Source organism: Monodelphis domestica, chromosome 1 (genome assembly GCF_027887165.1).
Source record: "Monodelphis domestica isolate mMonDom1 chromosome 1, mMonDom1.pri, whole genome shotgun sequence".
Classification (NCBI taxonomy): domain Eukaryota; kingdom Metazoa; phylum Chordata; class Mammalia; order Didelphimorphia; family Didelphidae; genus Monodelphis; species Monodelphis domestica.
In genome coordinates, this window is record NC_077227.1 from 313,659,044 (window position 1) to 313,683,406 (window position 24,363).

The following is a 24,363-nucleotide window of genomic DNA, read 5'->3' on the forward strand; positions in this document are numbered from 1 at the left end:
AAGACAATGATATGCAAACTAAAAACCGATAAAACTATTTAAAATTAAGTTGATAAATACTGCAAGTTTTTTTAAGACTAAGAAAATTGATAATTCCTTATGTAATATAATTTTTAAAAGGAAAGAGAGAGAACATAAATGTTTATGGTCAGGTCATATGATAAAATCAAATAATATACATAGATTTGTGGAGTTGAATGTTTACCCCCAAAATTGTCCAAATTGACAAAAGAGTAAATAGACAATTTGGACTAATTTTATAGAAAATATATTTTCCTCTTCAAGTCATTAATAAGCTTGAAATGAATGAAATCATAAAAAAGTGACTAGAGGTAAGATCTAGATGGATACATGAGTTAGACAAAGAGTAACACCACAGAGAAGGAAGGAATATATTGCCTTTCAGATCCTTGAGTAAAGAAATAGTTTATAACCAGACATGGGATAGAGAAGATTACAGAAGATAAAATGGACAATTTTGATTATATACAATTGAAATTTTTGCACCAAAACAATGCATATAAAATTGGAAGGGAAGCAAGTTTCTCTGATAAGGGTTTCATTTCTCAGAAATATATGGATCTGGTTCAGATTTATTAAAAAAAGGTATTCCTCAATAGATAACAATCAAAGAATATTAACAAGTAGTTTTATTTATTTATTGTTACCAATTACATATTATAACAAATTTCTACACATATAACCCTAAGTTATATGATTGAACTTATCTCCCTCCCTCCATCCCTTCCCCATGTGCTGGCAGACAATTTGATCTAGATTACACATGTGTAATCCTGTATAACATATTTCTCTCTTGTTCATTTTTGTTAGTAAGTAATTTTATAAAAACAAAACATAAACCCAAATAAACAATTGAAAAATGTATGCTTTCATCTGCATACTTACTCCAACAGTTCTTTCTCTGGAGGTGGAGAGCATAAGTCCCTCAGAATTGTCCTGGATCATAGTATTGAACAGGCAGTTTTCAAAGTTATGAATTATGTTAACAAATTATGAATAACAGATAAAAATGCTCCAAATTCAATCATTAAAAACATGTAAATTAAGTAACTCTGAAGTTCCACCTCAAGGATCAATGGAATAGACTTGGGGTAAATGACCTCAGCAAGCTAGTGTTCGATAAATCCAAAGATCCCAGTTTTGGGGAAAAGAACCCACTATTTGACAAAAACTGCTAGAAGAATTATAAAATGGTATGGGAAAAATGAGGTTTAGATTGACATCTCATACCCTATATCAAGGTAAATTTAAAATAGGTAAAATAGGTAAATGAATTAAAAATGACTTAAAGAGGGAAATTATAAGTAAATTAGGTGAACATAGAATAGTATAGTTGTCAGATCTATGGGAAAGGAAAGAATTTAAGACCAAGCAAGAAATAGAGGACATTACAAGATGTAAAATGAATAGTTTTGATTATATTAAATTTAAAAATTTTTGTACAACAAAACCAACACAACCAAAATTAGAATGGAAGTAACAAACTAGGGGGGAAATTTATAACAAGAATCTCTGACAAAGTTTCTCAAATTTATAAGGAACTAGGTCAAATGTTCAAGAAATCAAGCCATTCCCCGATAGACAAATGGTCAAGGGACATGAATAGGCAATTTTCAGATCAAGAAATCAAAACTATCAATAATCACATGAAAAAAGTGTTCTAAATCCCTTCTGTTTAGAGAAATGCAAATCAAAACTCCAAGGTACCACCTCACAACTAGATGACTGCCCAATATGACAGTAAAGGAAAACAATCAATGTTGGGAGGGGATGTGGCAAAATTGGGACACTAATGCATTGCTGGTGGAGTTGTGAATTGATTCAGCCATTCTGTAAGTCAATTTTTTGGAATTATGTCCAAAGGGCTTTAAAAGACTGCCTGCCCTTTGATCCAGCAATACCACTAATAAGTTTGTACCTCAAAGAGATAATAAAAAAGGGTTGTACAAAAATATTTACAGCTGCGTTCTTTGTGGTGGCAAAAAGTTGGAAAATGTCTATCAATTGGGAAATGGCTGAAAAAAATTGTGGTATATGAATGGTGAACTGCTTGATTTCTACATGAACTGGAAAGATTTCCATGAACTGATGTGGAGCAAAATGAGTAGAACCAGGAGAACATTGTACATAGAAATTGAAACATTGTGGAGTGATCAGATGTACTAGTAGCAATGCAATGATCTAGGGCAATCCTGAGGTATTTATGAGAAAGAATGCTATCCACATTAAGAGAAAGAACTGTGGGAGTAGAAACACAGAAGAAAAACATATCATTTATCTCTTGTTTATATGGGTATATGATTTAAAGTTTTGGTTTTTAAAGATTATTACAAAAATGAATAACATGGAAATAGATATCAAATGATAACAAATGTATTACCCAGTGGAATTGCTTGTCAGTTTTGGAAGGGAGGGGGAGGGAAAAGGGGAGGAAGAGAAAATGAATCACGGTACCATGGAAAAATATTTTAAAATATAAATAAATAAAATAAAATGCATCTTAACAGTGCTCCCAAAACAAACAAAAAAATGAAGTTCCACCTCACACTCATCAGATTGGCAAAACCTGACAAAAAAGAAAGTGACAAATATTGGAAAGATTGTGGAAAAATAGATAAATAGACAGGTTGAGTTATGAACTGGTATAGTCATTATCAAGAGCAATTTATGCCAAAAAAGTTATTAAAATGTGCATATCTTTTGACATAGTAAAACAACTGCCAAACTTATATCCCCAAGAGGTCAAAGAAAAATGGAAAGGACACATAGATACAAAAATATTTATAGAAGCTTTTTGTACTGGAAAAGATCGGGAAACTAAGGTGATGCCCATCAATTGGGGAATGACTGAACAAATTACATTATTTGAATGTGACAATATTATTGTTCAATAAGAAATTATGGAGATTGTTTCAGAAAAACCTAGGAAGACTTATATGAACTTCTCTGCAAAGAGTAAAGTCAACAGAACCTGGAGAGCAATTCATACAATGACAACATTGTAAAGACCTTTGAATGACTTAACTGATCAATGCAATGATTTATGATTCCAAAGGACCAAAGATCAAGCATGCTCCCCACCTGCCAACAGAGAGGTGATGGATTCAGGATGCAGAATGAGACTTGTTTTTTGGACATAGACAATGTGGCAACTTGTTAACATTTATTACAAATATTTTGTTTGTCTTTTTCAATGGGCAGGGGGCAAGAGTGAGGGGGGACAAAGAATATAGATTTTTGTTAATTAGAAAAACATGATTTTAAAGTAGCTAGATTTTATACTTCATAGAAGAATTCTTTTTAAGCCAAATAGAATACATCATTTTCTAAATATAAAAAAAAAAAAACCCTATGCTATGCCTCTCATGAGACAGTTTAGACAGTGCAGTTGGTAAATGCAACTTGGTAAATGCAACACTAAAAGAAAACTATAGACTTTTTTCCCTTAAAATTGGTCACAATAATGCTAAATAAAATATTAGGTCACATAATACAGAAATACATTTTTAGCTTCTGTTCTGGTAGAATTGTGCTAGGTCCCAGGAACAATACAAAATTTAGAATAGACATGGATCTTGCCCTCAAGAAGCTAACCAGGAAGATAAGACATGTATAAAAGTCCCCATAATAACATGATAAGTGGATTAGTAAAATGTAAAACAAAGTACTGTGAATTGAAGTCTAGAAGAGCAATCAACAAGCATTTATTAAGCATCATGTTGCTAATCATCATGCTATGAGCAGAGGATACAAAGACAAAAATTAAACCATTCCTGCCATGAAGAAGTTTACATTCTATTGGGAGAGACAAAAAAGATACCCTTATACCAAATATAGGGGATAGAGATTGAGCCTATGATTTGGAATTTGGAATTTCTGAACAAGAAAACTCCTCTACAAATACAAATAGAATTAGAAGTAGATGCTCATATGAGACATCCATATCTACATATCCAATAAGGATATGATGGTATGGGACTGGTGCTCAGCAGAAAAACAAGGACTAGATATGTAGATCTGAGAATAAAAAGCATAGAAATTATAAGTAAACTGGAAGCTGATAAAAATCACCTAGAGAAAAAAAATGTTTTTAAGTGTCAGGAAAGACAAGAGCTTCGGAGGCACCCAAGGTTATTGAATTTGACATGGATGAAGATACAGCAAAAGACACTGAAAAAAAGAATGAAAACCAAAAGTAAAAAAATCTTAGAAGGAATGAAACATTCAGGAATAGACGATGATCAACAATGTCCAGTGTCACAGAGAACAAGTAGTAAGATTGAGAAAAGGCAATGGAAAAAGCAATTTCAGTTGAACAATTATGAAGTTGGAAACCAGACTGCAGAAGTTTATAGAACAGAAATTCTTGGGGGATCCAGAGACCCCTAAGAGGGTTTGAGGATAGATTTCTGAGAGTCTATGAACTGAGGAAAACAATTATATCTTTATTTTGATTTATCTGTAATTGAAATTTAGCAATTCTTTCAATTGTTAAAAAAATATTATTCTGAGAAAAGTCCCTTTGTTTCACCAGATTGCTAAGGAGGACCATGACACCAAATAAAGGTTAAGAACCTTGGTTTATAAGAGAATAAGAGGAAAGGAAGTGGAGGCACAAAGTATAGATGAACTTTTCAAATCAAGTTGAGAAGGGAAGGTCAAATATAGAATGGAAGTCAGTAAAAATAGAACCAAAAGGGTTTGGTTTTGTTTTTAAAGAAACCAAGTAGTTGTTATATGTCAGAGAATTCAGATGAAATTTTTTTAAAGAATGTAAAAATGCAAGAAAAACTTCAAAAATGCAAACTAAAAAATTACTAATAAGGGATTCAAGAAATAACAAATAAATTAATTGAATAAGTAAATTAAAAAACTAAGCAAAAAAATTTTAAGAGTTTAAAAAATACTGGGTAATACAGAATTAAAAGCATAAGTAGAAGCAACAAATAGGTTATAGTAAAATAAAGATCAATGGAAAAGGAAAATCAAAACAAAAACCTAGAATATAACAGGTAATTAAGGAATTGTCAAAGTCACAGCCTTAAAAGTCAAAACAAAAAATATTATCCTTGGATTAATCAGTCTTCTTTAAAAAGTGTCAGAATTTTTTTTTTTTAAATTCGGTATCAGATCCTTGGAATCAATCAGTGAAAATATCCAGAGTAAGAGAAAAAAATTCACAAAACACCAGTATGAAGAAAATAAAAGTTGTTTAAGTACATAATTGTAATATTTTAAACATAAAGGTCCATCCAAACATCAAGAAATAAGAAAATTACCTTAATTAGACTATCATTGTGTTATATGTTATCCACAGAAAGATGAAAGAACTTGACAAAATTAGATTTGTCCTTATTAAAGGTGTAGAAGAATAAACTATCATTATGTGTTCTACAAACTATAAAAATCACCTGAAAACAAAAGAACATATTTTAAAATCAATAAGACTTCAAAGAATTTATTAAAAAATGTCCATAAAATTTTAAAATCTCCACAAGTAGTAGGAAGGGGAATATAAATCTACTAAAAATAAAAGTAAGTTCTTAAAAGGAATGACATTCTTTAAACTTCTTACTAAGATTATAAAATAAGCAATGTTAGTGCTACAGCTTTTTAATATCAAATGTTAGGGAAAATAATCATTCTTTTTAAAATGCTAATGAGAAAATTAGATAACCATATAGTTAAGGAAAAACCCACAAATTTAGATTCATGCTTCATACTGTGTACCCTGAAATCTCTAACCAAATAAATGGGGTGTGTGTGTGTTCTAGAAGGTGAAATAATATACTTATTCCATGAGTAAAGTATGCAGTTTTAAAGTATGCAATGAAAGACAATATAACCAAGATGAAAAATGATTGATTGGGTAAAAAATATTCCTAATATATTTATCAAATCTCACCTTTAGAACTTATAAAGAACTGATTACTGTCTATGTAGACAGTACCCAGTATCCAATGGTGAAACACAAGTTGTAAATAAACATTTGAAAAACTATTGTCTCCCTAATGAATAAAAGACAAGGCAACCATGAGTATAAATGTCTATAAAATTGATGATAATGAATTAAACTCAGTGTCATTGAGCAGAAATGAGGAAGCTAGTATACTCTACATTTCTGGTAAAACTGCAAACTACTGGCCTCTTGAAATTCAGAATAGTAGTATAAGCTTAACCATGCTCTTTGAATTCTGCCCCTATCTATTATTTGAAATCTATCTCAGGTTTTAAGGAAAACAGAACTACCCCAACAAATGGTTGTAGCTGCACTATTTCTAATAGCCAAAGAAAAACCAAACAAACAAAACCCCACAAGACTAAATATCCAAGTGTTGAGAATAGTTGAATAATCTCATTTTTCAGTGTAAAAGAAATGATACAAGTAGAAAAAATATGAAAGACTGAGATGAAATAATCCAAAGTAGACCTAGAAAAATATATACTTATTGAGTAGTAGTCTTCCTTTTAAGAAAAAAGTATATTGATACCTGAATATGTACTAGAGACTACCAAGGGCTATAAGAGATGATAAATTGTTACTTCCATATTAAATACATTTTTCATTAGTAAAAACGTTTAATGATGTTTTATGTAAAGTTTAAAACAAACTTTTTTTTAAAATGTAGGGCTCTTGAGTACCATCTGACTACATATGTGATATAGCTGCAGCTGTGCAAGTCAGAGAAAAGGGTGCAATGGAAGATGCCATTGCTTGTCTTTCTCATCAAACTGTTATCCTTTTATTCTGCCCCTGATTTTCCTTTCAGGATTAAAGCTGACCCTGGAGGAAATGGTCCCTTGGCAGCTTAATTTGAAAAGCAGTCCTGGCTGCAAATGTTTTTTGCAGGTTAGGATTCAAGGATACTCAGACACCTCACCATTAAGTTTGATACTGACCTAGAGACAGTGAGAGATCCCAAAGCTTTTGGAATCCCTAACAATAATGGCCATAGGTGAAGTCCTTTTAGGTTTTTATATATGTTGACAAAGTGTAACCTTGACTGCAAAGTAGTTATTTTTGAAGTTGGCATTGGATGTGGAGTTTGTGTCTAAGGACAGCCTTAGGGACAGGTAGGTGATGGAGTGGATAGAGCAACAGATCTGAGTTCAAACCAGGCCTTAGACACTTATCAACTGTTTGGCCTGGGCAAGTTACTTAACCTTGTTTGTTTCAGTTTCCTCATCTGTAAAATGAGCCAGAGAAGGAAACAGCAATGCACTCCCATATCTCTGCCAAGAATACCCCAAATGGGGTAAAGAGTTGGACATGACTGGAACAACAGAACACAAAAGAAAAAGATTGACTTAGAACCCGATCTTCCTGAGATCTGGGAGATTGAAAGAGAGGGTGGGTTAGAGAAGATGGAAAGGAATATGGGGAAGAATGGAAATGAAGAAAAACCAGCCTGGGGGCCAGGGACAGGGGCTTCACCCAACCAGACTAGAGCCCAGTAGAGTGTTCAAGATTAGCTCCTTCTTCTTAGGCTGCTTGGTGGTTTCTCTGGTGGACTTTTTTTTCAGTTGCTTGTTGGGAATTGAAAATACTCCCTGTTAAGAACTTCAAATGGAAATAGGACATATGCTGATCTCTATCTCTGGTTCTGGGCTCTTTGATGACTGCCCTCAGAACCAGACATTTAGACTTTTCCTAAAAAGTCAAAGGAAGGTTTCTTTTTGTATTTTTTTTCAGAGCTGGAGATGGGGAAGGAAGGACTTTTGCCTGGTTTTGGCAGAGAAGGAAAATTGTTCTCCAAACCAAAAAGTAACTCTTTGTCCTGTGAGAAGCAAGTAATGGTTTTGGTTTTGATTTTCCTGAAGGCTTAATCCTGTGCCAATATGCAATAGAAGAGGGTGAGAGGGCAAGAGAAGATTGAGTACTGTCCCCAGGAATGTCTTGAGTGCTGTGTCGTTTGAAAAAAACCTAGAGTGCTGATGGTTCTTTTAATTCCACACTATGTCCACTGATATGTCCATGTGAAATATGTCATGGAACCATTTAGTTACTAGGCACATTGGATTGACTGTTGCATCCAAGGACCTAAAGAATTTCCTGTTTCTTCCTCTTCCCACTTCTCTTTCCTTCTCCCACTCCCCCCACACACAACAACAACATATAATCACAAAAGAACATGCGGTATACCAAGTACAATCACATTTGCATATATATATGTGAGGACCAAATCATGGGTACTGAAGTCCTCACTAAATATCTGTTGGGATAATGGGGTGCCTCTTAAGAGAATGTGCCAAGATGCTGTTGATAAACTGTAAAAGTGAAGTCTTCCTTTGTTTCTTTTACAGTGGGACCTGGTCTGTGAGGATGACTGGAAAGCTCCACTAACTACCTCCTTATTTTTTGTGGGTGTGCTTATCGGATCCTTTATTTCAGGACAGCTCTCAGACAAGTAAAGTATATCCACTCTACTGGCTCTGAAGCAATCAGCTCTTTCTCTTTACTGCTCAGTTGTGCCCAGTGTGAGTAATGTCGCACAGCTGGACTTGCATGGCCTGCTTACTTTGGGATGAGGTTTTTAGTGTGAACAAGTCTTTTACCTCTCCCATAGACACCACTCCTAGGCATCTCTTCTTCATTTCCCCAAGATTAAAAAAACATGTTTGACCGAGGCTTATGTGATAAAAGGAGAAGGAGCCTGTTGAGTTGCTTCCTTTAGCCTTGAGAGTTCTGTTTTTAAAGATTCGTTTATAAGTATCACTGGAAAGCTAAGTAGGTATCTAGCCTCAGGGAACCCCTTCTGATGATGAAAATCAAAATGGGTAGGGTCTGAATTAGCCAAAAGGTTTGTTGATACCTCCTGGTAGGCAACCAGCTAATTACATGATCATCCATTTTCTTTTGCCTATGTAGTCCCAAAATATCTGTGCTTGATTTTTATTCCTTCCCTTGCTTCCAGGGGTCAGTGGAATTAGTAGGATAAAGGATGACTACAAACAGAGTAAAACAAAACTCCAGGTGTTCAAGTGGTATCAGAACCTTACCTATATTATATTCTCTGTTATTGTAATACTTTCTTTTGTAATTCTCACAGAAGATTTCCGTGTGATAAATGAGAGGGCCTATCTATATGAGATGCCTCTTGTAGCCAGAGCTAGAATAATTGGTAGAAATCTAATTGGTACTGATGGCATTTTATCTCTACTATGTATCTAGTGTCTTATTTAATATTTGTTGTAAGACAGTGCTGGGTGACCAAAGTCATCCCTTATATGAAATCTTCCTACCCAGAACTCCTTTTTAAATCTCCTAGGTACCTTTGCAGAGGGGAAAAAAAATATTTGGCCATAGGGAAGAATGGCTTTGAGTAACCATGAAGTCTTTACAAGTAAGAGATGTTAGGATCTTACAGAATAAATATATGAAAAATTCAGGCATGAAGTTTTTTTCTTATAGGAAGGGTTTCTGCTAGAGTGGCAACTTTATCTTAAAATCTATAAGTAATCAGAAAGATCAGGTTGATAAATATCCATTGTGCTTCCATTGTCAATCATGTTGATTTTCTCTTGGCTGTTTGAGCTTTCAGATTATTTTTCCTATAAAGAAGCATACCAAAAAAAATAGTTTTCCTTAAGAATTGCCCTAGTTTGTGGCAAAAAGTCAAGGTTGATTATATTACATAAATATTTTTAGATTGATGAGAGTTGCAGGAGAGCACTGTGAATTTTTTCTCACAAAGATATCCTCTAGGTATAAGTTAGCATAAATGGCTTCTGAGCTTTCTTCCAACTCCAAGATGCCGTGAATCCAAATATATTTCTTGCTTGCCAGAATTAGCTTCTTCCAAGGCAAAGGTAAAGAAAGAAAATGTCCTATAGTCTTCTGTGGGCAAAATTAAGTAAAGATAGTAATTAAAGATGCAGGCAGTTTCTAAAATATGAAATGCCCATAGCCCTGCCTTGCCAGTGACAGCCAACAATTCCCCTCCACCCCAAACTTTGTTTGACGAAGGGATTTCCTGACTTCAGCTATACCAAGGCCCAGAAGTGACTTCTCTGGGCAGAAGGCCAGGAATACAGTTGTTGGTTTTTTTTTCAACTAATAGTCTCCTTGGTCAGAATGACAAACTTTCTTGCACCATGAGCTAAGTTTGAACATGGAACATATTTTCTCACAAAAATAATGTTAGTATTTCAACTACATTCTTGACTAAATAAGTTTTTATGTGCCAATCTGGGATCTCTTAGATCATTATTTCTCTGAGAAAGCATATTCCAAGTGCCAAGAAAATGACTTGCAAATTTTAGGAATATAACCCATTAATAAGTTGAGAAGTGGTGTGGTATGATGGAAAGTGTTGGTGGCAAACACCTGCATCCAGATTTCAGAAATACCATTTACTACTTATTTGCATCGCCTCTCTTCTCTGAGATCCTCTGTAAAAAGAGGGATTTGAACTGGATGACCTTCAAAGTCCTTTCCAGCTCTTAATTCTAATGACTGCTTGCATTTTTAGAATATCTTGTAAGTTGTTAGCAAAGCAGTTCCAAAACCCAGGCCAGTAATTTTAAGAGCAGCAAATTTCTTTAATTACCATCTTGAATGAACACTTTGTTCATGAAATTCAATTTGTATGCAGGCCTTGGTGTTGTTTAAGCTCTTTTTCTGTGAAATAAATAATCCCTAAGTTTAAGAATGACTTGAATCTGTACTGGCAGAGCCTTGAATCTGACCATTATTCATAGGCATACATGTAGATACATGTATATATGTATATATATATATATATGTTTTTACTGGAATATTATAAAGACAGAAGATTAGAGTCTGATATTTAGTGTTGAGTTTTGAAAGGGATGGGGGGTGGGGTGGGGGGAGGGAGTGTTTCCAAAGCTTTCTTTTTCTACATCCTAAAAGTTGACTTGCTAGGCTTTCCATCAGTTCCCATATCAGATTTTGTTCATGCAGAATGGTGGGTTCCCTGGACTACCTTCTCTTTTCTGTTTTTCACCATTTTTTTAACTTTTTTAGAATTTCTCCACCAGGAAGGACTAGGCCAGGGAAAAGTGATGAAAATCAAACCAGTTTAGCTAGGTAGGTTGGGTTTGTTAGGAGAAGAGAGTGTTTGTTTTTTTTAACAAAGATTAAATAGGTTTTGCTTTTCCTTTGCTATTCCCATATGTCATTGTCCAGGGATATCAAATAGCTTGCAGGATTTGGTGTCACTTTCGCTCACTTGGGGCTTGGTTCCAGATAATATTATAGATTTTTTTTGGCACTTCTTTCAATGTTTTAGATCCAAATCCTTTCTTGGTATTTCTCTAGCTGGTCCAGTCTAGAATCTTTAACACTCCAGCCAAAAGAAAGTAGGCCCATCCCTACAATCAATTTTTTGAAAATTAGTTTTGTGTAAAATGTTTGATGGCCGCTAGGTGGCGCACTGGCCTTGGAATCAGGAAGACTGATCTTCCTGAGTTCAAATTTGGCCTCAGACACTTACTAGCTGTGTGACCTATCACCTAACCCTATTTGCCTCCACTTCTTCATTTGTAAAATGAGCAGGAGAAGGAAATAGCAAATCATTCCAATATCTTTGCCAAGAATATCCCAAATGAGATCACAAAGAGTCAGACACATGAAATAATTGAACAACAACAATTAAAAAGTGCTTGATCCTGGGAATAAACAAATGTGTTATTTTATAAGAGCTGCTTTCTGGTGCGTGGAGTCATGTTATGAAAGGTAGTGGTGATCTAGGGATTGAAAAGGCTATCTGTAATGGGAGCCATTTCTTTCAGGACTACTAAAAGACCACCTTAAACCCCTGAGCATTTGCCTAGACTAACAGTACCAGAAAGAGAGAACTTGGCCACCATGTTTGTGAAAGGGAGCTAGTTAAGCTTTAAATAGTGGAAAGGCCGCTGGACATGAAATTAGAATGAGGAGATTTGGCATCGAGTCCTGGTGCTGGCATTTCTTATATTTTCCAAAATCATTTCTTTGTGCCTTCGTTTTCTCATCTGTCAAACAGATCATGCCTGGAGTGCCTCATAAAGTTGTGTGGAAAATGCTTTATAATTGCTAAGATACCAAGGAAATGGGACCTGTTGATCAATTTGGTATAGGGAAGCTACATGAAAGGTCCTGGAGTCTCTCCTAGGTTTACCTCATCATTCTCCAAAATCATTTCCAGCAGCCAGGCTTGACCACAATCAGAAGTTTATTGCTGGAATTTGCCTTACTTGCTGGGAATAGCTATAAGCAAAGCCCTATTGAGAAATGTAGTGGCCATTCTATAGAGGAACAACCCCAAATCTGTGTCTTAGCCAATGAGTGTAATTTGGGAGGTAATCATATCTCTAGAAGGCCATTACAAACAATTCTAGGCTGTCATCATTCAGCACCTCATTCCCTCACATTAAAGGGAAACTGGTAGAGACAATGTAATCTGTTTGCCCCAGACAAAGTGCACATTAGTTCCATTAGTTCCAGGCCTTCTGAAGATGCCAAGAAAACTCCTGCTGCCGTCTTTGAAAATTATGAAGCTATGGGTGAGGAATTAAAGAACTTAGGGACATAAGCTATATTTTCTTCCCTATTGCCAATTGAAAGGGAAATTTTCCAAGGGAAAAAAAGTAAGGTTTGAGAAATTATATAAGAACCTGGTATTTGAGAACACGTCTCTGTTTTCTGCACCATGGTTTGAATATAAGAATGATGGGATCTTGGTCAGTGATGGTGAGTCTACTGAAAGCTAATTTTTTTTTTATGTATTTGCATAAAGACTTGTGAATCTGATAAGGAGGATTTCAAATGGAAAATGCAAGATGGAAGGAAAAATTTACCCACATCCATTTTCCCCAAGTCTGATACTTAAGAGGATTATCAAGGGAAAAGATTAATTAAAACCTCAATTAAAACTCCCTAAATACCTGCTCACAGAGATTACAAGTGATAACATAAACTAGGAAGTATATACAAGAAGATATAGTCAATATCATGGTAATTAAGGAAGAATAAGAAGATTTGTGGGGTTGTGACTCATGATTGCAATATGTCTGCGGAAGGCCATCATCCTTTATTAATCTTAGATTAAAGGGAAGATGGAATAACATTGTTAAGAAGATATTCCCATGTGAGAAAATCCAGGAACCGTAGTAAAGAACATTTGAATGAGAATCAATGGAGGGAAAAATAGAAATAATATCATAGTGAAAGTAGATGACAGATTTCTCAGCCAAAAAAAAAAAAAGACGATTAGCTCAGAAAATACATCATAAAAGTGACATAGAGATAAGATATAATAGTAACCAGGGACTTGAGCTATTTGATCAAGCCTATTGTCTATTAAATCAAAATAGATGATCAATTTTTAACTTGCCCTATGAGAAGATGGTGATGTTGGAGGAAAACAGATTCCCCATCTGCTCCCCTTAACAACATACCATGGAACTTAGAAAGATAGAAGTCTTATCAGAATGAAAAAGAATCAGCTCTACACTCCTTTATTTAGCCTTAGAATACTACACAGGAGGACCTTTAGAATCATGAGATACTCCATTCCATTCTTGGTGGGAAGGAGAGAGGAAAGAAAAGGCACTTTAGGCATGGAAGTAACACAGTGGATAGAGCCCTGAAATTTGGATTCATGAAGACCTGAGTTCAGATATGACTTCAAACACTAGCTGTGTGATCTCATGCAAATTACTTCATCTCAGCCTACCTTAGTTTCATAAATAAACCCTTACCTTCTGCTTAGAATTGATACTAAGTATTTGTTTCAATGTTGAAGAGTGATAAGGGCTGGGGATAGTAAATGACTTGCCCAGGGTCATACAGCTGGGTTGTATTTCCATTCTAATTCAAACCCAGGACTTTCTGTCTTTAGTCCTGGCTCTATCCACTGAACCACTAAACCATCCCCACCTGAGTTTCTTTAGCTGTAAAATGGGGATACTAATAGCACATACCTCCCAGGGTTATTGTAAGAGTCAAAGAAATAAATTCCTTGAAAATTGAAGTGGGCCAGGTAGAAAACTACAACTCAATAAGGAAAGAAATATTATCAAAATTTTTAAGTATTGGAGGGGAAAATTAACAAATGTAGATATTTTAAAACTAATAATTTGCATATCTAGTAAAGCACTTAACATAGTGCCCAGCAGTATAAAATGCTTAATAAATGCTTGTTAAAAAAGAAGAAGAAGAATTTAATGAAGGGAGAGAAAGAGGTCTTTTGCCTTGGGCAAGAAATAGCCCTGGAACAAGTTCAGAGTCCATTAAAGGAGGTACCTAGCTTGGATAAGAAACTCAGGCCCTGATCATGCCATTTAGTGGCAGAGCCTAGCCCAAGCACAGAACCCTCAACTTAGAGACTACTTAAGATGAGCAAACTAAGGTAAATTCCAAATCCCATGAGGAAATACCTCTATTTGAAAGATGCCCAGGGGGTAGCTTCTGAGGAAGATAGCAACACGACAAAAAATCCAAGCACAGAGGGGAAATGGTAAACAGAACTGATACCTTAGAACAGATGGTGGACAACCTCACTGAAGAAATAAATGCTCTGAAAATTTTAATGGACCAAATAGAAAACAACAACTCAATAAGGAAAGAAATTTTACAAACACAAAAGAATTGGGGTAAAGTAAGGAACAAAAGAAATCTAATAAATTGTATGTTTTTTTTAAATGACCTGGAAAACAGCTCAAGGAAGAATAATCTAAGAATTGTTGAAGTAGCTAAAAACCATAACTAAAAAAAATCTGGATATCAACTTTCAAGAAATTCTAAATGAAATCTCCCCAGAATTCTTTAACCAAAGAGCAACCTGAAAAGAGAACCCGCTGGTCACCTAAATGAGAAAACCCAAATAGAAACTCAGGAACATAATCAAAATCCAGAACTACTGGGTCAAAGAAAAAAAAAACACTAAAAGCAGCCAGAAAGAAAGAATTCAAAACTAAGGAGCAACAGTCAGTGATCACACAAGAACTGAAATCTACAACTTTATATAAAAGAGAAAATTTGGAATACACTATTTCAAAAAGTAAGAGATAAAAGCATTCATTATTATTGTTTAGTTGTTTTCAGTCACATCTGATTCTTTGTGACCTCATTTGAGGTTCGGTTTATGTCTGAGGCCAGATTTGAACTCAGGAAGGTGAGTCTTCCTCACTGCAGCCCAGGTACTCTATTCTCTAAGAAGAAAAAAATAGTCCTTTTATTGAATCAAAGAAGTCCAAGAATTCTTGACTAAAAAACTAGAACTGAATAGACATTTTGAAACAGAAATGCAGGGTCTGAGAAAAACACAGAAAGATACACCTATTTGTTTAATTGAAATGAAATATATAGGGAAGAATCATTAACATGTTAGTAGAAAAAAATGTATTCTCAGATCCTATCTTTAAGGGTCATAAAGAAAGGACAGAAGACTTTTGAGTGGTTTTGTTCTATTTTGATAGCTTAAAGGAAAAAGACAAAAACTGGAGGAACTAAGCCGTAGAAGAAAGGAAAAGGAATGAGAGGGAAATTGCTATCATATAATGTATATAAGATGAAGATTATATAATCATAGAAGGGATGAAGGTACAGGCATCACATGGACATTACTTGCATCTAAAACAGGTAAAGGAAGATAAAAACCAATTACACCCCACCCTCAAAGAGATTTTCTGTACAGAAATATATTAAATTCAAAAGGAGAATAGGAAAGGATAGGGGCAAGGAAGGATACAGGGAAATCTACAAGGAAGGGTAGGATAGGAAAAGGGATAGTCATGAGCAAAAGAAATTTTCATGTTGTAGAGGGCAATGTGAAGGGAGTGATAAATGGAAGAGAGAAAAAGAGTAAAAACTTGGAATCAAGGACAGGACAAGGGGAAGAGAAAAACCCTGTCAGAGGAAATAGACCATTTCCTACATAGATCACAAATGTTAGGCAAACCCTTTCTCATTTGCAAAGAGGAGGATGGGAACAGAGAGAGGAAACAGTACAAGAAAACAGAAATAATTACACATTTTACAACCATAATTGTAAATAGGATGGATTCATACATAAAACAGAATATAAGTAAATGGTTTAGAAAACAAACTAATAAAGGGGGCAGCTGGGTAGCCCAGTGGATTGAGAGCCAGGCCTAGAGACGGGAGGTCCTAGGTTCAAATCTGACCTCAGACACTTCTCAGCTGTGTGACCCTGGACAAGTCACTTGATCCTCATTGCCTAGCACTTACCACTCTTCTACCTTGGAACCAATACACAGTATTGATTCTTGGTTCCAAGATGGAAGGTAAGGGTTTAAAAAAAAAAACCAAGCTGATAATATGAGATGGGGAAAAAAATTATATTCAAAATAACTACAAAAGCTATAAAATACTTGGGTTTCTATCTACCAAGAAACAACCAGGAACTGTAATGAGTCTGGGCAGAGGAATCAGACTGTGGAAGACTTTAAAGGCCAAGCTTAGGTTTTTGCACTTTATACTTAGTCTTTAACTTTAACTTTATATTGCCACTAAAGATTTTTGAACAAGGGGTTGGTAAATTCAATTCTTTGCTTCAGGAAGATTATCTGTCGACTGTATGGAGGATGGATTAGAGAGGAAGAGATGAAACAGAAAGAATGATGGAGATTCTATTGCAAACAATCCAGGCAAGAGTTGACAAGGATATGAACTGAGTGATAGCTACATGAGTAGAAAGGTTGGATGTGAGAGATGATGTAAGATACAAATGAACATTGTTCCCTTTTCCTTTTCAACTTCTGCCCTTCTAGAGGAGTTCGAGGACAATGCTGAAGCTTCCTCATCTCCCAATTCTTCAGGCTTCTTAAGTTCCCTGACTTCAGCTACACATAGGTACATCCCTCTGGATTTCATTATTACCCATAAGTGTTCTACTTCAATCAAAAATTCTGACATTCCTCTATCTGACCTCCTGTTTTTCCATCTTTCGCTATGCCTTAACGCTCCTAAATCTATTCTTTTTCCTCACAGTAATATTAGATCCCTCTGACAAAGGCCTGAGCCTAAAACTTTCTTTCCTTCCCAGTCTTGACCCTCTGGCTAACCAATTCAAGTCCACACTGTCATCAACACTAATATCCTTTGCTTCCTTATCTTATGACCATTTATCCCTTGCCAAACCCTAGCCTTCAGTTGTTTCCATCATCCATCCTACTTATGAGCTGCTGAACCAAGCCAGATGAAGGCACACAACCCTGCTGATGGAGAACATTACAAATTTATGTTATCCAACTTTAATCTGGTCTTCACTGTAGCAAAACAGTCTTTTTATTCCTCTTTAACTGATTCCTTATCTCATTCTCCACAAAAGTCTTTTGTTTGTTTGTTTATTTGTTTGTTTGAGAGGACTGGTAGCACAGTGGATAGGCTATTGGGCCTGAAATCAGGAAAACCTGATTTCATATCTGGATTCAGACACTATGTGTCCCTGAACAAGTCACTTTGCCTCAGTTTCCTCAACTGTAAAATGGGAATAAGGATAGCACCTACCTCAAAGGGTTATTGTGAGGATCAAATGAGATCGTGTTTAGAAAAGCATTTAGTACAGTATCTGGCCTGTGGTAGGTGCTAAATAAATGCTTTCCCCCTTCCCAAACCTCTTCTCACACCTCCCATACTTCCCCCTTTTCTCTCTCACACTAGCATACAAATGCACACACAATAGTACAGATTCGCAGTAGAGTTTATTATTGAGAAAATTGCATCGATTTACTGAGAACTCTCTCTTCTCTCTTTTTCATCTCAAAACTCCTTGACATCATCTGTTCTACCCTTCTTTGCCTCGGGCTCTGTGAGGTGCTTCTTAACCTTGCCACAACCAACCCTTTGGCAAATGACCTTGATCCTGTCCACTCCTGTCTTCTCCAGCAGATTGGAACCGCAGTCATCCTCCATCTCTCTAATATTTAACCTATCCCTAGCATCCAGTTTAATCAGTGCTTCCAAGGAAAGCATCAATGGCATGCTTATAAATTTTGCAGGTAATACAAAGCTATTAGGGACAGATAGCTAACATGCTGGTGACAAAGACAGGACCCTTAGCAGGCTAGAGAAATGGACCAAGTCAAATAAGATGATATTTAATATGTATGAACATAAAATCTTACATTTGGATCTTAAAAAGTCAACAATAAAAGGAGGGGTTATGATTAGACAGTAATTATGTGAAAAAGACCTCCAGGTTTTAGTGAATTATAAACAGACTCAGGATTAGTTAATAGTGTGAAATAGCAGCCAAAAAAATTTTATTGTGCCCTAAAGCCAAGCTTGGGAACCTTCTCACCCATCCCTCAGTAATAAAACCAAATGTCCTGGCATTTCTGCTTCCAAATTCTGCTTTTCCTGGGCTTCAAGAAAGGGCCTCACCCCCATAGAACAAGTCCTCACTTCCTTTCAGTAGCTATATTGTTTTCCCAGTGTCATTCCCTTGTCAATGTACTTTCTCTCTTTCTTTAAGGTTTGGACGGAAGAATGTACTATTTGTGACAATGGGGATGCAGACAGGATTTAGTTTTCTACAAATCTTCTCAACAAGCTTTGAGATGTTCTCAGTGCTATTTGTCCTCGTGGGCATGGGACAGATCTCTAACTATGTGGCTGCTTTTGTTCTTGGTATGACAATCCTAGCTGAGATGAATACATGTTGTATCTCTTATTCATATCCTATCCTTTATTTCCCCATTACATCCCTGGTGTTCTTTACCCATGGACTGTCTTGACTAGAAGGCTCTAGTAGATCCCATTTACAAACAGGAAAAATCAGTCAGTAAACATTTATTTAGTGTCTACTATCTGCCAAGCACTGTGCTAAGTGCTGGGAATAAAAATGCCAAACAGAGGCCATTAATTACTTTGCCCAAGATGAGCTAGTGAAAGAGGCAAAAATAGACTTGTTGTCTAATTCCCTGAGCAACCCTGCTGCTTTGACCTCAAAAACAACTGGACAGCTTCACTTTTTTTTTCTTGTTGGGCCTTTTAAATAATAGAGATGTAGTAAAAACCTAGCCAAAAAAGTAGTTTTCACCAATTTTAGATTCTGAATGGACCTGTAGAAGAGGAATATTAGTTGATCGTTGGGATTTCGAGATGATCAATAATTTTATCAAATTAGAAAATGCTTCTTAGAGAAAACTAGAAACTAATGAAAAGAAAAAATTTACAGGAAAGGGGGTTTATTAACATAGGCTATAATTCCTATCCAGTTTTTTTTTTAATTAAATTGTAAGCAGGGCCAGAGGAGACTAGCCAGATCCACAGAAAGATTTTTGGGTTTTGATACATTATCTGTCTAGAAAATCAGAAATTGCTGAACCCAGATCTCCTTTCCTCTCCAAAGCTTATGTCTCCTGAACTTCTGGCACCAGTCACTGGACTTTGGATTCCTTTGGTTGTGCAGTTTCGAGGGAGTTATTTTCTCCCCATATTTAATCAACAATATTCCCTCTTGGGGGCAGCTGGGTAGCTCAGTGAATTGAGAGCCAGACCTAGAGACAGCAGGGCCTAGGTTCAAATCTGGCCTCATGCACTTCCCAGCTGTGTGTCCCTGGGCAAGTCACTTAACCCCCATTGCCTAGCCCTTACCACTCTTCTGCCTTGGAACCAATACACAGTATTGACTCCAAGATGGAAGGTAAGGGTTTAAAAAAAAAAACAAAAAACAAAAACAATATTCCCTCTTGGTTTGGTTTAATTTCATTATCAACAACCTCCCCACACCACCTCCATGTGCCATTTTTAATAGCTTTTCCCTTCATTGGAACTTACTATCAACTACTAAGAAATATATAAATAATGTAAGATCATTAGGACTTTGCTTTGCAAAGTATTATTTCCTTTATTCCAATTCCTCTTTAGACTGATATTAAGGAAAAGAGAGAGATGTCAGTGAGCCAGTAATGGACTCACCCCTCTATTCTGGAATTGTCCGTCCAGTTCCTGCCTCATCCTACACTTAAGGGTTTGTTAATTCTGAAATACTTTCCAATATCTCTCTAGTTCTATAAATAATCAATAAGCCAAGTTACAAGGCTAACATATGTCCCTCTTTTTTTTTTTAAACAGGAACAGAAATTCTGGGCAAATCAATTAGAATAATATTCTCCACATTGGGAGTTTGCATATTTTATGCAATTGGCTACATGCTCCTGCCTCTGTTTGCTTATTTCATTCGAGAATGGAGGATGTTATTACTGGCCCTAACTCTTCCAGGCTTGCTTTGTTTCCCACTATGGTGGTGAGTATGACCTTATTCAGAGACTGACAACTCTTGTAGCTGGTCAAATTTGGCCATAAGTTCATGTGTTCTGTGATTTGGTCCTTAAAAGAGGGGGGAAGGAAACAATTTGGTTAATTCCTAATCAAAGTTCCCAAGAGGAAACCCATTGATTTTTCAAGTTTTTTGAAAGACATCGTTTTTCAGTCCCACAAAAAATAAATAATTTAACTAATAAGTGTACAAGCCTGTGCTTGGAGCATGAGTCACAAAAGGAGAAAACATAGTCTCTCTTCTAAAGGAAGTCTGAATCTGTTAGAGAAGAAATATTAAGTATTACAATATAAAATGCTAAATTTTGTAGTTAAAACTTTTTCTGTGCTATGTTTTTCAATGAAGTAATGAAGTTTTTCAATGAAGCTTTCAATGAAGTAAGATCACTGAGGGCTAGAGTTATCAGAGAAGGCTTCTTGGAAGAGGCAGGACTTAGTTTGGTTCCCTAACAAATAGTTTGAATATGGATATACTGAAGGAGGACATTCCAAGTAAGAACAAAATGAATATAAAAGCATAGATGGAGGATTAGAGTATGCTATGAAGAAGTTCCAATGGGAAGACTAAGAAGTCTCAAGAAGGTACACATAGTGAGGGCAATGGAAAATCATATTGTTCTTTTTATTTCCAACAAAGTCTAGTAGCAAAGTTAGAAAGAGAAATTCCATTAAAAATCCCTGTAGACAGTATGAAATGCTTGAGAATCTGTTTCCCTAGACAAACATAGGAATTAAAAGAACACAATTACAAAACACTTTTTATACAAATAAAGTTAGTTCTAAACAATTGGAACAACATTAATTGCTTATGGGTAGGCCAAGCTAATATAACAAAAATTATAATCCTACCTAAATTAATTTACTTAATCAGTGCTATACTAAACTACCAAAAAAACTATTTTATGGAACTAGAAAAAAATAATAAAATTCATCTGGAAGAACAAAAGATCAAGAACATCAAGAAAATTAATGAAAAAATGTGAAGGGTGATAGCCTAGCAGTAACATCTTAAACTATACTATAAAGTAGTAATCCTCAAAACAATCTGGTACCAAGAAATAGAATGGTGAATCAGTGGAAAAGATTAGGGGTAAATGACCTCAGCAAGCTAGGGTTTGATAAACCTAAAGATCCCAGTTTTGGAAATAAGAATTCACTATTTGACAAAAACTGCTGGGAAAATTGGAAAACAGTATTAAAAAATTAGATATAGATCAGTATCTTACAGCATATACCAAGATAAGGTCAAAATAGACATGTGATTTAGACATAAAGGATAATATAAGTAAATTAGGCAGACATAGAATAGTTTACCTGTCAGATCTATGAAGAAGGGAAGAATTTGTGACCAAACAAGAGATAGAGAACATTACAATATATAAAGTGAATAATTTTGATTATGTTAAATTTAAAAGGTTTTATATAAATAAAACCAATATAACCAAGATTAGAAGAGAAACAACAAACTGAGGGGGAAAGTCTCATTTATCAAATATGTAAAGAACTAAATCAAATTTATAAGAATCCATGTCATTCCCCAGTTGACAAATGGTCAAAGGATATGACCTTTGTTTTCAGTTGAAGTTTTCAGATGAAGAAATCAAAGCTATCAACAATCATATGAAGAAATGTTCTAAATTCCTCTTGATTAGAGTAATGCAAATTCGAACATTTCTGAGATACCACCTCACACCTATCAGATTGGTCAGTATGATAGAAAAAGAAAGTGATAAATGTTGGGGGGGGGGGGAGTGGCAAAATTGTCACACTAATACATTGCTGGTGGAGTTGTGAACTGATCTAACCATTCTGGAGGGCAATTTGGAATTATGCCCAAAAGGCTATAAAACAATGCATACCCTTTGATCCAGTAACACCATTACTAGATCTGTAGCCCAGAGATTTTTTTAAAAAGTGGGGAAAAGACCTACTTTTACAAAAACATTTATAGCAGCCCTTTTTGTAGTGGCAAAGAATTGGAAATTTGAGGACATGTCCATCAGTTGGGGAATGGCTGAACAAATTATGGTATATGATGGTGATGGAATACTATTGTGCTATAAGGAATGATGAACAGGATGATTTCAGAAAAAGCTAGAAAGATCTATATGAACTGATGCAGAGTGAAATAAGCAGAACCAGGAAAATGTTGTACCCAGTAATAGCAATATTGTGGAATGATCAACTGTAATAGACTTTGCTACTCAGCAATACAAGGATCCAGGACAATTCTGAGGGACATATGGCAAAAAATGCTATCAACCTCTGCAGAAAGAACTGTTGGAGTCAGAATGCAGATCAAACCATGCAATTTTTCACATTAGTTTATTTGGATTTTTGTTTGGATGTTTGGATTTTATATGATTATTCACTTAAAAAAATGAACAAAATGGGCATATTTTTGCATGATAATACATGTACCACACAAATCAAATTGCTTGCCAGCTCTGGGAGGGGGAAGGAAGGAAGGAAGGAAGGAAGGAAGGAAGGAAGGAAGGAAGGAAGGAAGGAAGGAAGGAAGGAAGAAAGGAAGGAAAGAAGGAAGGAAGGAAGGAAGGAAGGAAGGAAGGAAGGAAGGAAGGAAGGAAGGAAGGAAGGAAGGAAGGAAGGAAGGAAGGAAGGAAGGAAGGGAGGGAGATAATTTGGATCATATAACTTCAGAAAACTTATGTGGAAATTTGTTATTAAATATAATTGTTAAAAAAAAATAAATTACAAAGGGGGGGAACAAAAAAAGAGAAGATAGACCAAAAAAGAAAATCAAAATTAATAGGTAGCCAGTGAACTTTTAACTTTTATGAGGTAGGAACTAAGACAGTGATGGCAAACCTTTTAGAAACTATGTGCCCAGCCCCACCCACAGACCACAGGCCATGCCCCACCCTGCTCTTACCCCAGATAGGGTAGGGAGGAAGCACTTCCATTGGGCTGCTGGGCAGAGGGGTAGGGGGAATGAGGAATGTCTTAAGGCACATGGAGAGGGGGGAGGTTACAGTTTCTCCCAGAGTCCCTCTGGCTTTCTATTAACAAACTCTGGTGGGCAGTGGTGTGTGTGCCCACAGAAAGAGTTCTTGGTGCCCTCTTTGGCATATGTGCCATAGGTTCGCCATCATGAAACTAGGGTGTTGCTCATATAATCTTGGTTTTTTTAGGAAGGAGCAGCCTGTCTGCAGTATTATAGAAAGGCTATTAAAGATGGACCAGGATAATGGTGATGGGAAAAGAAAAAACATTCAAGAAAAATTTCTAAGTTTCCCATTCAAGTTCCAAAGAAATTTGGCTGCAAGAGGGAGATTATAGTGGCCTTATACACCATGAGCCCCATTCCTGCTGCACATCTTGCAATATAGTTAATAAGCCTTGACAACAAAAAAAAAGTTCCCCGGTATTCTCCCATTGTCCACAAGATGGCGCCATTGTTTTAATGTTGCATGGGTACTCAAGCCACAGAGATGGAATGGTAATTGGATGAATTAGGCATTTGGTTTATGCAAACCAAGAAAAAAAAGAGTGGGGTGGGGAGGCAGATTACCCAACAACTTTTGTGTTTAGATTTTATCTTAGTCTAGCCTACCTTTGAGTAGGAAAACCCCTGGGAATCTGTATTATTCATGTCTGTTTTTCTGAATGCTTTACAGATGATAGGGTTTGTGCCCTAACCTTGTCCCTCAGGATATCAATGTCCCAGTCTGTTTTCCTTGTAGCACCTTGTCATTGTCATGCACAGTAGATTCAGCATGCTTATCAAACTTGCTGCTGCAGGGTCATTCCTGAGTCCCCCAGATGGCTCCTGTCTCAGGGAAGATTGGAAGAAGCAGAAGCCATCATTCGGAAGGCTGCAAAAATCAATGGGATTGTTGGACCACAAATAATATTTGACCCTATGGAGGTAAGTGCTGAGAGAAATATGACAAGTTAGTCATGCATTTGCATCAGCTGAGACCATCTATTTCTAGGTGTGTTTCATGCCAACAGGACAGAGTATTCTGTCCCTAGTAGCGGGAGCAGGTAGTTTCAGAGAAAGGAGCCCATGGTGTCAGTGGATGGCAATTCCTTGTTCTTTAGAATAAATTTGGGTTCTTATCTTTAGG

General features: G+C 35.9%; 1 protein-coding gene across 3 annotated transcripts in view; it reads left to right on the top strand.

Moving 5' to 3' along the window:
* LOC100015440 (organic cation/carnitine transporter 2) overlaps positions 1-24,363 on the top strand; it is a 66,954-nt gene that overhangs the window by 18,214 nt on the left and 24,377 nt on the right. For all 3 annotated transcript variants that reach the window (XR_008915055.1, XM_001366099.4, XM_007473443.3), the window contains exons 2-5: positions 8,326-8,429; positions 18,465-18,619; positions 20,069-20,240; positions 24,035-24,161. Coding sequence is in view for 2 of the 3 variants with exons in the window: in XM_001366099.4 (XP_001366136.2) it covers positions 8,326-8,429; positions 18,465-18,619; positions 20,069-20,240; positions 24,035-24,161 (558 nt within the window). In the remaining variant the exon portion in view is untranslated. The remainder of the gene's footprint in view (positions 1-8,325; positions 8,430-18,464; positions 18,620-20,068; positions 20,241-24,034; positions 24,162-24,363) is intronic.